This window comes from Erinaceus europaeus, chromosome 8, assembly GCF_950295315.1.
Source record: "Erinaceus europaeus chromosome 8, mEriEur2.1, whole genome shotgun sequence".
NCBI classification, from domain to species: Eukaryota; Metazoa; Chordata; class Mammalia; order Eulipotyphla; family Erinaceidae; genus Erinaceus; species Erinaceus europaeus.
Window position 1 is genome coordinate 62,613,072 of NC_080169.1, and position 17,722 is coordinate 62,630,793.

A 17,722-nucleotide genomic window follows, 5' to 3' on the forward strand; every position below is an offset into this window, starting at 1 on the left:
TTTATGTATATTAAACCAACCTTGCATGCCTGGGATAAACCCCACTTGGTCATGATGAACAATTTTTTTGATATACTGCTGTATCTAGAATTTTGTTCAATATTTTCGCATCTATGTTCATCAGAGATATTGGTCTGTAGTTTTCTTTTTTGGTTGTGTCCCTGTCTGCTTTTGGTATCAGGGTGATGTTGGCTTCATAGAAGCTGGAAGGGAGTATTCCAGTGTCTTCAATCTTCTGGAAGACTTTTAAAAGTAGAGGTATTAGTTCTTCTTTGAAAGTTTTGTAGAATTCATTTGTAAAACCATCTGGTCCAGGACTTTTATTTTTGGGAAGATTTTTGATAACTGTTTCAATTTCATTAGCTGTGATGGGCCTGTTCATATTTTCTACTTCCTCTTTACTTAGTTTTGGAAGTTGGTAGGTATCTAGGAAATCATTCATTTCTTCCAGGTTCTCTAACTTGGTGGCATATAGTTGTTCATAGAAGCCTCGCATGATATGTTGAATTTCTGCAGTGTCTGTTGTGATATCTCCTCTTTCATTTACTATCCGATTTATTTGGGTCTTCTCCCTTTTTTGTTTTGTGAGTCTGGCTAAAGGTTTGTCGATTTTGTTTACTCTTTCGAAGAACCAACATTTACTTTCGTTGATCTTTTGTATGGTTTTCCTATTCTCAATGTTATTTATTTCTGCCCTAACTTTAGTAATTTCTGTCCTTCTGGTTGCTTTAGGGTTCCTTTGTTGTTCTTCTTCTAGGTCTTTAAGATGTGCAATCAGGCTGTTTATTTGTGCCTTTTCTTGTTTCCTAATGTGTGCTTGTATAGCTATGAACTTCCCTCTTAGGACTGCTTTAGCTGTGTCCCAAATATTTTGATAGCTTGTGTCTTCATTTTCATTGAACTCTCGAAACATTTTGATTTCTTCCTTGATTTCCTCTTTGACCCAGAAGTTGTTAAGAAGTGTGCTGTTGAGCTTCCACATTTTGGCACTGTTACTAATCTTTTGTTGATTGTTAAGTGTTAGTTTAATTCCACTGTGGTCTGAGAAGATGCTTTTGATGATTTCAGTGCTCTTGAATAGGCTGATGCTGTCTTTGTGGCCTAACATATGGTCTATCCTTGAGAATGATCCATGTGGATTTTAGTAAAATGTGTATTCCAGTTTCTTGGGATGAATGACTCTGAAAATGTCCAATAGTTCTAGTTTATCTATCTCTTCATTTAGCTCCCTTATGTCTTTACTGATTTTCTTCCTGGATGATCTGTCAAGTTGAGAGAGTGGGGTGTTGAAGTCCCCTACTATGATTGTGTTACTGTTAATATATTGCTGTAGCTCTTTCAGTAGAAGTTTGATGTATTTAGATGGTTTCTCATTGGGTGCATAGATATTAATAATTGTTAAGTCCTCTTGATTGACTGATCCTCTGAGCATTAAGTAGTGTCCATTCCTATCTTTTTTAATCTTATCTATTTTAAAGTCTATCATGTCAGATATGAGAATAGCTGTTCCTGCCCTTTTTTGTGGGCCATTGGCTTGAATGATAGTTTTCCATCCTTTCACTTTAAGTCTGTGTTTGTCTTGTTGCGTTAGGTGAGTTTCCTGTAGACAACATATTGTTGGGTTGTGTTTTCTGATCCATCTTCCTACTCTGTGTCTTTTAATAGGTGAATTCAGGCCATTCACATTTATTGATATCAAAGATTGAAGATATTTTAACGCCATTCTTGTAGAGTTTTAGAGTGTTTTGATATATGTTCTATTTGTGGTGGTCTGGTTGTTTATAGGAAACCTTTCAGAACTTCTTTCAAGGCAGGCTTGGTGATGGTTGCTTCCTTCAACTGTTGCTTGTCTGAGAAGGTTTTGATGCTTCCATCTAGTCTGAATGACAATCTAGCAGGATATAGTATTCTTGACTGAAAGCCTTTCTCATTGAGCACTCGATAGATATCTTGCCATTCTCTTCTGGCCTGTAGTGTTTGTATGGAGAAGTCTGCTGCTAATCTTATGGGTTTTCCTTTGTAGGTGACTCTTTGTTTTTCTCTTGCAGCCTTGAGGATCCTTTCTTTATCCTTATTCCTTTCCAATCTAAGTATGACATCAATTGAAGTTTTTAAGATTCATTTTATTTATTAATAAAAAGAAAGTATAAAGGTGATGCTAAAGAATCACACTAAAGTACACACACACATACACACACACACACACACACACACAGAGGCACACAGAGAGAGATAAGTGAAAATAAAATTCAGCAGAATTTCATTAATTACTGAAAAGCTCACTTTCAAATTATCAGTACAGGCAACATTCACTGACAGACTACACCTACTTAGGGGCATGATAGTCAATCTTTTTAAAAAAAATTTTATTGATTGAATTATGACACACAAGATCATAGGATAAAAGGGGTACAATTCCATACAATTCCCACCACCAGAGATGATAACAGATCTTATCCAGAAACTGGTAAAACTAGAATTCATACCCAAACCAACTCGACTCCAAAATTTAGGTTGTTTTCACATTTCATGACTCTGTGTTAAGCTTTGAGGATACAGTGGTGATTGTGATTGATTATTCTTTTATTTATGTAACTTAAAAGGAATATTCAGGGACCAGTGAACCAAGTTCTAGGTTCAATCCCCAACACAACCATAAGCCAAAGTAGAGCAGTGTTATGGTTAAAAAAAAAAAAAAGGAAAGAATGAAAGAAAAGAAATAAACTAATAGACAAAAACCTCAACGTCCACAGATATTCAGGGAATGGTTAAATACTATTTGGAATGATTTTTATAACTATGATTTTACTGGATTATAATAATTCATTGTTTTAAACATTTTGAAAACTAAAGCATTTATATAACTAAAATTAATTTTGCATGTGTGTATAAACTCATTGTCTCCTACAATATGTAACTAAATCTTCAGAAGTATCTTTAAATTGGCTTACTGTCAAAATTGTTCATAAGGACTAATATCAGTTTTAAGGCCTCCAAGATTTTTCTTTGAACATATTTAGTAAGATCAAGTTGAACATTCTAAATTAAAAACATTCATTGTTCACTCTCCCTTTGTTTTCTAGCAATTTCTATATCCAATAAAATAATTGATTGCATTTTTTGGGTAGAATTTCATTTTGGCAGTGCATACATCTATACAAATTGAAGCTTAGAGAAACTAATGTATTATTACTGGAATTTTAATCTTATCTGCTTGTGTATTGGAAAATGTATATTATGGAATGAAGCTTGGCAGTTATCATGCCAGTTACACAAACTCCTTTGTAACCATGAAGGAGCAACATTGGAGTTTCCAGACCTCCTTTTAAGTTTTATTTCTTTAGTATCTTTGGAAAAATAATTTCTATCTCAGCCCATGTGAAAATGGAAGAGTTTAAAATAACATGTTTTAAGCACTAGCTATGTGTCAGACAACGTAAAGTATAAAGATTTTTGATAAAAGCTAATAATCCTGTTTCATAGACTGTGGAAGCTATATTCAGAGAATTAAATTCTCTCTCAAAAAAAGATGATAAATAAAAAAATAAGGGTGGCTGGGCTGTGGCTCACCGGGTTAAGCGCACAAAATATAAAGTGGAAGGACTGGTGGAAGGATCCTGGTTTGAGTCCTTGGCTCTCCACTTGGCAGGTATCTGACTTTCTCTCCCCCCTAGCTTCCCTCTTCTCTCAAATTCTCTCTATGCTATCCAATAAAAATGAAAAATGGCTTCCAGGAGCAGTGGGATTTGTAGTGCAGGCACAAAGCCCCAGCAATAACCCTGGAGGGGGGGGGACACTTCAAATAGTTGTGCGAAGCTGTACCCCTCTTATCCTATGGTTTTGCCAATGTTTCTTTTTTATAATTTTTTTTTTTAAGTAAGTACAGACATGCTCAGCTGGGACTTAATTGTGCTGCTGAGGATTGACCTTGGAACCTCCAAGCCTCTGGCATTAAAGTCTTTTTGCAGAACCACTATGTTGTCTCCCCAGCCCCTGCACAATTGTAAAAAGAGTTATAATTGAAGTAAAGAATCTGCTGTGAGCAGAATAAGACATTTTCAATAAAGAGAGGCTTGGTTACCACACCTTGCCAAACCAGAAAAAAAATTAAAATAAATAAATAAATAACAAAACAGGTATTACAGCCCAAACCATAACATCCTTAGAATCTAAGCTCTCTTTAGACTATGTCACATTGTGGAATGAAAGTTGGATGTTATACCATTTACACAACTCTTCTGCAAGCATGACAAGACAACAGAGATAGGTTCAGCAATTCAATAATTTTATCTCAAATGCTGTAAAACATGATAAAAAATACTATGTGCAGTAACCCAATGTGCCACTGTCTGGACGCCTAATAAAAATTAAACAATTTAATTATTGAGGATTTTGAAGGGTTAGGTAAGATGGATTCTGTATTGTGAAATTTAGACCTCAGTTATGGTTTTATTTTGAGTCAGTGTCAGTGTTTATATAGAGGAAGTGGACACATTGTCTCTGAAAGGGAAATATAGTTAAAAAGAAAAAAAGAAGAAATTTTCATCTGTAGCCATGTGTTCAAATCAGGAATCCCTCTTATAGGGATTATCATTAAGATAGTAAGATTTGGGATGACCAGTTACATCTAGTTGTTTTTTTTTTCAGATATAGTTAGGAATATAAAGATGGGATTAGATACAATTTACGAACTGATATTAAATTTACACAATATGATGTGTCAGTTATGTTTCAATTTAAAAGAAGAAAATAGAAACTGATACTTAGAGATGGGGAACTAGATAAGGATGGTTATAGAAGTGGTAGGGAAATTGAATAGCCAGATATTCAGCATATGGCTTCAATAGAGAAAAACTAAAGAGGCAAAATATGTTTACACAAGAAGATCAGAGGGTGTTGAGAAGTATGGTGTTGCCTGACAAGTTCAAATCTCTAGGGCTTTTTCAACCTCACTCCATAAAACAGCATCCAGTCTGTTCTCCATACAGGCATTATTGTTCACAAGCAGGGCGGTTACAAGTTACTTTTCAGATACAAATGTGTGAGCTTAGAAGCTACTCCTCTTTATTAAAAGGCCATAGGTAAAAATATTGATGCTCATGAGCTTTTTAAAAATCGTGCTTCCGGGGAAGCAATTACAGAAGCCAGACCTTCTACCTTCTGCAACCCTCAACGACCCTGGGTCCATGCTCCCAGAGGGATAGAGAATGGGAAAGCTACCATGGGAGGGGGTGGGTTATGGGGATTGGGTGTTGGGAATTGTGTGGAGTTGTACCCCTCCTACCTTATGCTTTTGTTCACTAATCCTTTCTTAAATAAAAAATTAAAAAAAAAAATCGTGCTTCCGTGTTTCATACCTAGTACATCTAATAGTGTTTCTGAAATAACTATGGACTCATAATTGTGATGTCGTCTCCTGGGACTCATGCGTGTGTAATTTGACAACTCTGGGTCACTGTTTTCAGACAGGCAGAGACAGAGACAGGAGACACCACAGCACTAAAGTTTCCCCTGCTGCTATACTTTTCTCATGTAGTGCTTAAACCTTGGTTGTATGCAAGGAAGAACAGGCATCCTACCAGGTGAGCTATTTTACAGGTCTTAGAATTATATTTTAAAGTAAGATTTTTTTTTTTTGTATGCAGGTACATAAAACAAGTTAGTAACTTGGATTAAGTATAAAACTATCTTTCCTCATTTAACAGACTAGATTCAAGCCTCTGTTCCCCATCTTCAGGGAGGGGAGCTTCCAGAGCAGTGAATTAAGTACTTCAGGTGTCTATCTCCTTTTTTTTTTTTTAACCTTTTTTAAAATATTTATTTATTCCCTTTTGTTGCCCTTGTTTTATTGTTGTAGTTAATCATGTTGTTGTCGTTATTGGATAGGGCAGAGAGAAACGGAGAGTGGTGGGGAAGACAAAGAGGAGGGGAGAAAGACACCTACAGAACTGCTTCAAGGCCTGTGAGGCGGCACCCCTGCAGGTGGGGAGCCAGGAGCTCCAACCTGGATCATTATGCTGGCCCTTGTGCTTTGCGCCATGTGCGCTTAACCAGCAACACTACTGCCCGACTCTCCTCTATCTCCTTTCTATCTCCTTCTGCTCTCAAATTTTATCTGTTCTACATTAAAAAAAATTAAATAAAAAGTTTTAAAAGCTTCCAGGAATGGTGGATTTGTCATGCAGGCACTGATCTTAGCAATGAACCATTGTTTTCTGTTTATTATATGTATATGTAAAAGTGGCAGTTAAGTGAATCTACTATGGTAGTTATTTCACAATAATTTAAAATATGTAATCATGTTGTGTATCTTAAGTTTAGGACATGTGTGAATTATTTCTCAATAAAATTGATATAAATGAAAAATCTAATACATACAGATTATGTTAGAGAAATGTGTAGAAAATGAAATATCTATAGTGGTCCAGGAGGTAGCTCAGTGGATAAAGCATGAGGTCCTGGGTTCAATCCCTGGCAGCACATGTACTAGGATGATGTCTGGGTCTCTCTCTCTCGCTCTTCCTATATTTCTCATTAGTAAATAAATAAAATCTTAAAAAAATAATAAAATAAAATATGTAAAGTTATTTATTTTTATCATTAATTGGGTGAAGTAAGTTTTTTAAAGACAGTACAATGCAAAGAGCTTAATAATTATTGTTATTAGTAAATTAAATATATTTAAGATATAAGAGAAAGGTAGGAATAGAAAATAGTGTACTAGATTAAATGAATGGTTGCATAAAAATTAAAACTATCGTATGTAGTAAGATCCAACACAAGGAATGCATTGACTTTTAACTATGCTATTAATATATTTTGAATATAACATTCAATATACTATATTATTCAGTTTTACATAATGTACAAAATTCTTTGAATTTTCTATTTTTTCCTTTGGATCTAATGCCTCTGGTGTTATAGAGATGAAAAGAATTATAATCCTTTTAATCTTACCAATGTAAGTGAGAATCTTTGCTAAGATATATGTATTCATCAGTCTTTATTTTGATTTTAAGATTTACTAGGGAGATGTTATTTATTTCAACATTTAATTATCTTCCTTTTCTTGATAAATTAGACGATATGATTTAAATGAGTAGCACTGGAAGCAATTCACATTCTTAAGTGAGCAATAGGCCTGTGGAAGAGTAAATTGAATGAAAAGCTATATGGATTAAATAGTTCTTTAGAGTATATGAAAGAAATATCTTGAACCTTCTACTTGTGAATAAGTCAGTTTAAGATGTGATTAAGTTGGCTGTATATATATATATATATTTTTTTTTTTTTCTGTTTGCCACCAGGCCAATTGCTGGAGCTCTCTACCTACACAAAGACACTGTTCCCAGTGTTTTTTTTTTCTGCCTGCCTGCCTGCCTTCCTGCCTTCCGTCCTTCCTTCTTTCCTTCCTTCTGTCTTTCCTTCCTTCCTTCTTCCTTCTTCCTTCCTTCTTTTCTTCCTTCCTTCTTTCCTTATCTTCCTCGCTTTCTTTTTCTTTCTGTTTTTTTTTTAATAGCATATTAGAGAGATGGAAGGATAGATACCTATAGTATCACTTCACTTTCCAAGTTTCCCCCTCATAGGTGAGGTTTGGGAACTTAAATCAGATCCTGTATGTGGTAATATGTGTGCTATACCAAGCAGATCATCAGGCAGCCTCTCTTTGTACTTTTTCTAACCATGCAAATAGGTAATTACTATTTTTTCATAAATATATAAACTATTTGAGCTTTTTTTTTTTTTTTGGACCTTAGAGACACAGCATTTCTTTAAGGCCTTTTGTAATGTAAATATTGTTTCATTTTTACCTTTATGTTCAGAAAAAAATTAAGCCCACAGTATTGAAGGTAACAGGTTTCACATACATATTCTGAAATGTCACTTATGACATTATTTTCTGTTGAGCTCTATACACTACAAAAATTAATCACCTTCCATTCCATCCCCTGCAGTTGCCTCCTCACAGAGACAGAGAAAAATAGAGAGGAGAGAGAGGGAGAAACATTTGTAGCTCTGCTCATGAAACTTCCTCCTGCAGGTGGGGAACAGGGGCTTTGAGCTGGATCCTCAGCATGGTAGGTATGTGTCTCCACTATAGGATATAGATTTATACAGATCATACATTTATACTCTTAATTCATATATAGTCCTAGTTCTTCATGTCTCCTAAAGTGGATAAAAATATTCTCATGAATTAGGTCTACTACAAAGGTATGAAGGAATAAAAAAAAAATCTCTCTGCAAATTAAAATAGCAAGAATTCTATTCTCTCTACTTAAACTATTCAATAATCCCACATAAACATGAGAATTAATTTTCAGTGGAAATATTCATGTGAAATCTGATTATTTAATTAAATATGCCTACATATTTGTCTTGTACATAGAATATTTAGCACCACTATGTATTATCTTATTTTAATGACTTTTCAAACAAATGTATAAATGAATCAAACAAGTAATGTTTACATATACATTTTTATATTTCTTGCTCTTTAGGTAAAAGTTTTAATGAGTTACTGTCCATCTACTGACAGTAAGACCTCAAGTCTTTGTATTCCTCTGGGTAATGGCACAAGGCCTTTCTGAGTATTAGATTATGCATTTGGATTTCTGATTTAGTGGAACAGTGTGTAAAAATCTCTCATAATCAGAGCACTCCCTATTGGCTCCACATCTGAAGATCCCCAGGAGTGCTATTTGTCCAAGTGAACATCTGGAATAGATTACATGCAGCTAATTGGCTCCAGGTCGAGTTTATTACAGACAGTAGCTTGCAGTATAACCTATGCAATTCACTAAATCCACCCACTTTGGGTTAAATCACACCTACTTCTTTCTATGATTTTTCCCAGATGCAGGACACACATACAAGTATGTGCACAAAAGTAGTACACACACATATACAAACACAGCCCTGGAAGATAGCAAAATATCAATAGGTTAGTAAAGAGGTTCTTGGAAAGTCATTTGACCCATAAATTATTTCAATTAAAAAACTAAGAATTAAATTCAAAGGATTGTTGGGAAGAAAATTAATTGGTAGTAGGAGCAGCAGATTATGGAGATTGTTTTATAGTAGAAAAATATTTAAAGTGAAAAATAACTGCAACAGGATCAGGACTTTCTGTTTTCTTTTGTACCCCACCATTAATATGTGTTTCAGCACATGTAGGCACTTATCAGGATACCATCATAGCAAGGAAAGTAGTGCTTTGATTTTTAACTTATTATCAATATTAATGAGTTCAGTTACAAGAAACAGTATGACTGCTGTTCACTGAAAACCAAACATCAATCTTCTTAACTTACGGTGTTAGAGGTGCAGGGCATGTCTTAGCGATTAATGACCAGTTGGAGGAGTAAAGATCTCAATACTGGCCAAGGATCATTAACCCCAACTGGCCATTAATTCCCCGTAAATGTCCTGTTCTGAAGTCATTGTTGCTAATAAGACACACACATGGAAAGCACCCTCTCTTTTGCTTATGTACATAAACATTGAAAAAGTAGTAGTTACAGATCCAGAAGCTCAGGGAAACAAAACTTAACAGTGGATAAATTTAATCTGTACATTCTATTTACTTTTTACATTTTTCTTTCTTTTTAAAAATTATCTTTATTTATTGGATAGTGACAGCCGGAATTTGAGGGGAAGGGGAAAATAAAGGAGAGAGACACCTGCAGCCATGCTTTACCATTCGTGAAGCTTTCCCCCTGCAGGTGGGGAGTAGGGGCTTCAACTCAGGTCTTTGAACATTATAACAGGTGCATTAAACCAGGTGCACCACCACCTGGCCCCACCTTTTACATTTTTTCAAAGGGTATGGATGCGTACATGAAAGAATGCATATGTGTATGTCAAGATTGTGTATCTGCTATGTTCAGATATTATGTACTGTTAACATGTGGATAAAGGACAATTGAAAATCAAATGAGTGAAAATTCCAGCTCTATAGAATATTAGCAATGTTTAAGTGGTGACATCAGGTATCACACATGCATGTGGCATACTTCAGAGTTAGGTCTCCAGTATTCTCTCTCACTATTTTTATTGGATTATGCTTCATCATTGCAGTTACACCAAATTTATCATGCTTCTGGCTTTTCAGGAAATGAAAAAAAAAAGAAATTGATAGCATTGCTTTCTAGTACTTTCTTTTCCATTCTATGTCCTTCATGACTTGCTTGCTCAATTCTGTATGATACTCCTTTAAGTTGTCTTCCATAGTATTCCATAGAAATCCTTTTGGAGTTATTAGCTGATACTTTAGTCATTTGAATATAACGAAATGTTTTTAGAGAAGAATATAAGTAGGATGGACAAATAGAATATATAATAATAATAATAATTATTATTATTATTAGGCTGGGTGGTGGTGTACTTAGTATAGTGGAAAAAAATGTCTTTAGTTAAAATCTAGCCAAAAGAATTTTTGTCCTTATTCCAAGACGGGGAAACATATTAGAAGATGACTAGAGGGCTCTGAAACCCAATTTCATTAGGACCTAGGAAAGAAGAGGAAAAAAGAATGAACATTCAAAAGTAAAATAGGTGTAGGTATGATTTAAGATGGAAGATAAGGCAGGACCATAGAAAAAGTGAGCCAAGAAAAAAAAAAAAGAGATAGATAGATAGAGGAATAACAGTCAACCGATCTCTGTGATGTGACCTTGGAAGAACCACTGCAGTTACAAGTGGAGGGAATAGGGACACAAAAGGCGGGAACAGTGAGGAACTGTACCCCTGTTATTTTGTAATTTTGTAAATCAGTACAAAGAAAAATTAAAAAAAACATTCTTTTCTCTGTTCATAGTGTGATAAAATGTATTTCTCAACCTTAAATGTGAATGAAACTCTGCTCCCCTGCATCCAGAGCACCTGCACACAGGTTTTGATACTTATTAAATATTAAAAAAGAAAAAAAACTTATTTACTCACTGGATAATAACACATGGTTTGCTGTGCTCTCAGCCTAGGTTCAAGCCCTAGCATCACACAACAGCACCATGACACTGGAGGAAGCTCAGATGTTGTTCCCTCCCTTCCTTCCTTCCTTCCTTCCTTCCTTCCTTCCTTCCTTCCTTCCTTCCTTCCTTCCTTTTCTTTCTTTCTCTCCTTCACTCTTTCCCCTTTCTTTCTTCCCTCCTCTTTCCTTCTTTCTTTCTTTCTTTCTTTCTTTCTTTCTTTCTTTCTTTCTTTCTTTCTTTCTTTCTCTCTTTCTTTCTTTCTTAAGTCTGGCCCAGGAGTAGTGAAGTCATGCACACATTAGATCCTAGTTCTGTAAAATAAAGACACTTTTTTTTTTAAAACTATCTGTCACATGTACTTTTCTGGTACTCAATGAATATTATTGGGCATCATAATTATTGAGCTTAGTTTGAAATATGAGAGATTCACTTTACTCCATGTCTTAACAAAATGGACCAAGGCAGCTTATTTTCAAGAACCTACGTGATTGTCTACCTTTTATTAAACCTCTTATTTTAATTTGTAATTTTATACAGTACTGACTTGTATGTAATACTATGTAAGATACAGATAAAATTGCATAGCCCTTGCCCTAAAATCTATAGTAGTGGTTCTGAATTGATCGTATCAAATCTGCCCAATTTTAAGGAGACGTTTAAAATATCTTTTTAAGGCAGAGGTACTAAAAACATCCTCAAAATGACAGCTTAAGGAACATTTCTTTTGGGAGTTATATGAGTGGGCTTCTACCAGTATTCTGACCCAATCAAATAACTCATTGAGTCATAGAAATCTGCAACTGAAATAAAATTAGCAGGAAAAGCTATGCTAATTAGCATAAATTATTGAATTTGCACTTAGGCACTCATCTGTAAATCTATGTAAGCCCAGCTCTGAATTCTATTACTCATCTCTGATTCATTTCTCCATCAACAATTTTTCTGTAAGAGCAAAACAACAGAGAAGGAGCAATTGTTTCTTTTTTTTGTTTGTTTATACCTCATTAAGTAATAATTTAATAAGTATAGGAAAATTGTAAGTCTTTATATTAACAATTATTTTTGCATTTTAGGTTAAACAGACACTACTTGATAAAGAACATTATTTTCATCATGAATGATTGTAAAGATGAGAGACTGAAGCCCAGAGACCAGGATTTTCACCTTTTTCATGCTGTGATGGTCTTGAGCATGACCATGGTGTTTTTCCCTGTCATTGGAACATCTAAGGAAAATATTCCACGACTCAGGCTAACCTATAAAGGTAAATATTTTTTCAGGTAGCCTTTTGATGACTATATTTCTTATTAAGATGTATAATAACTTCATTTACAGGTTTATTGCGTGGATCTCATTTAATAAACATATTACTGTGGAATACACAGCCAAATTAGTATTTCTGTGTGAAAAATAAATGCTGTAGTAGTTTATGCTCATCTGTTCAAACCCACTGTTTACAAAGATCTGCTATTGATTAGCAAGATGAATTTTTGTCTTTGATATTTTATTTATTATTATTATTTTGGATAGAGACAGAATTTGAGAGGAGAGAAGGGGAGAAAAGAGACCTGCAGCATTGCTTCAATATTTAGGAAGTTTCCTCCCTGAAGCTGGGACCAGGGCCTTCTGCATTGCAACATGCAGAAGGGCTCTACCTAGTAAGCTATCTCAAGGTTCCCACAAGAGGTCATTCTGGTCTGAAAATTGCAATCAGTTTTGTATTTTGAAAAATCAGTCAGGGAGAACTAGATAGCTCACCCAGTAAATTGCACACTTCAGTCTGTGCAAGAGTCTAGGTTTGAACTCCCTGGCTACCACACCATGGTACATATGGAAATGGAAGTTCCATACCAGGAAAACTTCATGAATTATCGAGCAGCAATATTATGGTGTCTCCCTTCTATTTCTGTCTCTCCCGTTCTGCCTCTGTCTAAGAATACAAGCTAATCCCATACAGTTATGACTAGTTTTATCCTAGAGGGGACTTTTTAAGTATAGTATTATATACTCAAAATTTTAATAACTGGACTAACTTTATGTTGTCAAGCCTATACATGTTTAATTATTAAACTAAGACAAGGCTATGGAAAGTTTTAAGATATAGAGATGATCAAGTCACTTAAGAATTGAAATCTGGGGGGCGGCTGGTGGCACACCTGGTTGAGCGGTTGAGTGCACGTGTTATAGTGTGCAAGGACCCGGATTTGAGCCCCCGATCCCCATCTGCAAGGGGAAAGCTTCACAAGTGGTGAAGCAGTGCTGCAGGTGTCACTCTGTCTCCATTTGTCTGTGTCTCCCCTTTCCTTTCAATTTCTGACTGTCTCTATCAAATAAGTAAAGATTTAAAAAATTAAGAATTGAAATCTGTGGTTTAAGAGATATCTCTCCAGATAGAGTATGTGCCTTAGCATGAATATAGGACAGGTCCAAGACTTGGTATTTAGCACCAAAGGAAGTTCTGGTACTGTTAGTATACCTTTTTCTTAGTTTGAATAAATAAATAAATAAATAAATAAATAAATAAATAAATAAGACAACCTGGTGGAAATGAAATTACACATGCTCAAGGCCCAGGCTCTTTAAAAAGTCTGTTAAGGTAAAGGATTTAAAATGTGGGTGGGAAAGATAGCATAATGGTTTTGCATCTCATGCCTGAGGCTCAGAGATCCCCAATCCACCACACCATCACTAGCCAGAGCTGAGCAGTGTTCTGGTAAATGAAAAATAAATAAGAAATAAACAAGAAATAAATGAATAAAAATTTTAAAATAATAATGACATTTAGCCCATGTAAGAAAACGGAGAAATCTAAGCTTTATTTAATCATCTTGTGTTTAATTATCTTTTGTGTCTCTCTCTATATGTAAGTATATGTACATATGTGCCTTGTGTGTATTATCTATAGCTAATGATAAATACCATGTCAAAATATGTGTCCTGTTTTTTTAAAATTTTTATTTATAAAAAGGAAACATTGACTAAACCATAGGATAAGAGACTTACAGCTCCACACAATTCCCACCATAGCTTTCCTAATATTTAACCCTCTGGGAATATGGACCTAAGGTCATTGTGGGATGCAGAAGGTGAAAGGTCTGGCTTCTGTAATTGCTTCTCCACTGAACATGGGCATTGACAGGTCGATCCATACTCCCTGCCTGCCTCTCTCTTTCCCTAGCGGGGCAGGGCTCTGGGGAATCAGAGCTCTAGGACACATTGGTGGGGAAGTATGGTTGGCATCATGCTAGCATCTGGAACCCTGTCCAGAGAATCCCAGGTCACAAGCTGCTGCTTGTTGGAGCTTATGCCAGCTGCTGCTTGCAAGTCGTCATCTTCGTGTCCTGTTTTCTATGATATACCCTTGACTTCACTAATATCTTAAATGTGAGGAAAATAGGGGACTCAAACTTCTTTATTCTTTATGTTATTCTGTTGTCTCTCTTTACCTCCCATTGACATAAATGAATACCTGGCATAAGTTCTTGTTTAAAAGCAACAAAAAATAGTCTTTGGGTGGTTCTTATATTCTGTATACATTTCAGTGTCACATTTAAAAAAAATGTGTTTATGTTGTTTATTTCCTGTTGTTGCCCTTTGTTGTTTTTATTGGTATAGTTGCTAATGATACCCTTGTTGTTGGATAGGACAGAGAGAAATGGAGAGAGGAGGGGGAAGAGAAAGAGGGGGAGAGAAAGACACCTGCAGACCTACTTCACTGCTTGTAAAGTATCTCACCTGCAGGTGGGGAGCTGGGGGCTCAAACCAGGATCCTTACGTGGGTCCTTGCACTTTGTGCCACCTGTGCTTAACCTGCTGCACTACCGCCCAACTTGTAAGTGTCATATTCTTTTTTTTTTTTCTTCAGTTTTTCACATGCATGTAGATTACCTACGTATCATAGCCTGGAAAATGGTAACAAAGATTGAATGAAGTGTAGGCATTGTGGAAATCTCCTGACTCACTTTCATAGACACACAAACAAATACACACAAGCAAAAAACAGTCTTTCTTCTCCCTCCGTCCTTTTCATTTTTCTCTCTTCTGCTAGCTCCCCATGATTACTATTTACATTATTATTTACAGGTTGCAAGTTAACAATAGAACTATCATCTTTGTAGGGAGGGTCATCCAGTAGTGCAGAAGGTTAAACACATGTGGCACAAAGCACACAAGGACCGGCTCAAGGAACCTGGTTCGAGCACCTGGCTCCCTACCTGCAGGGGGGTCGCTTCAAAAGCGGTGAAGCAGGTCTGCAGGTGTTTGTCTTTCTCTCCCCCTCCTTTCTCGATTTCTCGATGTACTATTCAGCAACAACATCAGTGGCAACAATAACGACAACAAGCACAACAAAATGGGGAAAAATGGAATAACCCTGGAGGAAAAAAAATGTCATTTTTGTTTGTGAATTTCTGACAGTCTTAATGGTTCGTTCTTCTTTTTAGTTTTGTTGTTGTTGTTGTTGTATTTGATAGGAAATAGAGAAATTCAAAGAGAAGGGGGAGATAGGGAGAGACAATTAAATGTACCTGCAACATTGCTTCGCTCTCATGCAGCTTTCATCTTCAGATAGAGACAGAGGGCTTGAACCTGCATCCTTGCACACAGTAACACATGCACTCAACCAGGACTATCACCACCTGCCTCCTGAAGCACTCTTCATTTTAAAGTATATGAAATGTTTCTTTGAGAATCCTCAGTTAAGCACACTGAAGTCTGCATTTACCATCTGTTTCCAAAAATTTCAAGTTTCTCCATAAGCCTCTTCTGTACCACATCTGAGAGTTTAGATGGAAAATAGTTTAAGTCCTAACATGTTATTTTGTATTTAAGGTTGCCTTATTCTGTGTAAACAAAGCTTGACAGAAAAATTGTTCTTTATTTGAAGTGAGGGTGAAGAAAATTGCTTGTTTATCAAGTTCTTCTTTCTGAGATGGTAGCCACACTACTCCTTGGTCCCTTGGTAATCTCTTCTGCGCTCTCTTTTTCTTTTCTTTCTGTCTTTTTATTTTATTTTATTTTGCCTCCTGGTTTATTGCTTCTTTGGCTCAGTGCTGGCACTATGAATCCACTGGTTCTGGCAGCCAATTTTCCTTTTTCTTTTCTTCTATTTTATTTGATAGGATGGAGATAAATTGAGGTGAGAAGAGGGAGAGACAGATAGGCACCTGAAGACCTGCTTCACCACTCATGTAGTGTCCCGCTGCAGGTGGGGAGTAGAGGCTGGAACCTTGATCCTTGAGTAGGTCCTTGTGTATAGTCCTATGTGCATTTAACCAGGTGCACCATCACTCATTCTCCTTTTACCACTTGGTAATTTCTATTTTTCTCTTTTGACTCTAGTGAAATAAGATCAGTTAGTATCACTTGTTACTTTGGAAAATTAGAGAAGTCTAAAAGTTCAGGCTTGGGCACTGACCAAATGTGATGTTGAAGGAATCGGCCAAAATAAAAATAATAATAATAATAATCTTGCTTAAAAAGATAAGTGACAAGGGACCAGTGTGATACCCTTTTTTAGTACACATGTTATCATGCACAAAGGCCTGGATTTGAACCCTCACTCACCAGAAGCAGTGAGTCAGGTCTGTAGATGTCAATCTTTTACTCTCTCTGTCTCCAGCCTCTTCTCTCAATTCCTGCCTGTCCTATCTAATAAAAAAAGAAAGGATCCCTCTCCCTCACAAAAGGAAAAGAATACCACTAAGTAAAAATAATAATAATAATAATTGACCATGGGAGGTAGCTCAGTATACTGAGTACAGACCATTATGAGTGAAGCCCTTGATTTAAGCTCAAACCTCACATATTCTGGAATGATGTTCTCACCTTCTTCTTTTTTTGTTTTTCAAGTAAGTCAGTAAATCTTAATGCATTAACATGCTTCTCTAGAAATACCACATGGTGGACAAAATGACTTAGACAGTATGCCATTTTGCCATGTACAAAACAAGTGTCAAGTCTGACCCAGGGTACATTGAAGGAAGAAGCTTTGGTGCTTTGTCTTTTCACTCTGTATCTCTCTATCTGAAAAAAAAAATCATTTTGGAAAGGTAAAGTCTGGGGAGCGGGAGACAGCTCTTCCCCTTAAGTTCATTAAGTTCATGGGCCCAGGTTCAAGCCCCCATTCTCCACCTGCATAGGGATGCTTCACAAGTGGTGAAGCAGGTCTGCAGGTATCTGTCTTTTCATCTCTCTCTATCTCCTCATTCTCTCTCAATTTATATCTGTCTTAACTAAAAAATTAGGAAAAAAAAAAAAAAAAGACCACAAGGAGCAGTGGATTTGAAAGAAAGGAAGGAAGAGAAAGAAAAGAATACCATAAAAATATGTAGGTTGCATTAAGGAATGTTTCCTATAAGAAAAATTATAAAAATTCAAATAAAATAATATTTTATAGTAAGAACATCTGCTTTTTTTCTCCTTCCATTCCACAAGAAAGAGAAGAAATTCATGTTTCCTTATGTGCTGACCAGACAAACAACTAGAACCAGTAGATAACCACTTCAAACAGCTGTGAGATTATTTTGAGGGATTGCTTTAAAGGCCCAACAGAAATATAATAACCATTTTATCCAAAGAATGCTCTTTGATAAAGACTTAGCTTTGAACCTTCAAATCCACAGTAGCTTGTTTGGTTCTATTGTTGTGTAAAGAGATTTCCTTTCAGATTCATATTTTGAATTCTTGCAGATTTATGCAAGCTAAATCTGTTTTTCAGTAATAAGTAAGAAACTTTGTATATCAGAATG

At 35.8% G+C, this 17,722-nt stretch overlaps 1 protein-coding gene across 1 annotated transcript in view; it reads left to right on the plus strand.

The window, feature by feature from the left end:
- SEMA3D (semaphorin 3D) overlaps window positions 1–17,722 on the plus strand; it is a 227,712-nt gene that overhangs the window by 57,545 nt on the left and 152,445 nt on the right. Inside the window, exon 2 of the mRNA XM_007530229.3 lies at window positions 12,047–12,237. Coding sequence (XP_007530291.1) covers window positions 12,087–12,237 — 151 coding nt within the window. The 5' untranslated portion in view covers window positions 12,047–12,086. The remainder of the gene's footprint in view (window positions 1–12,046; window positions 12,238–17,722) is intronic.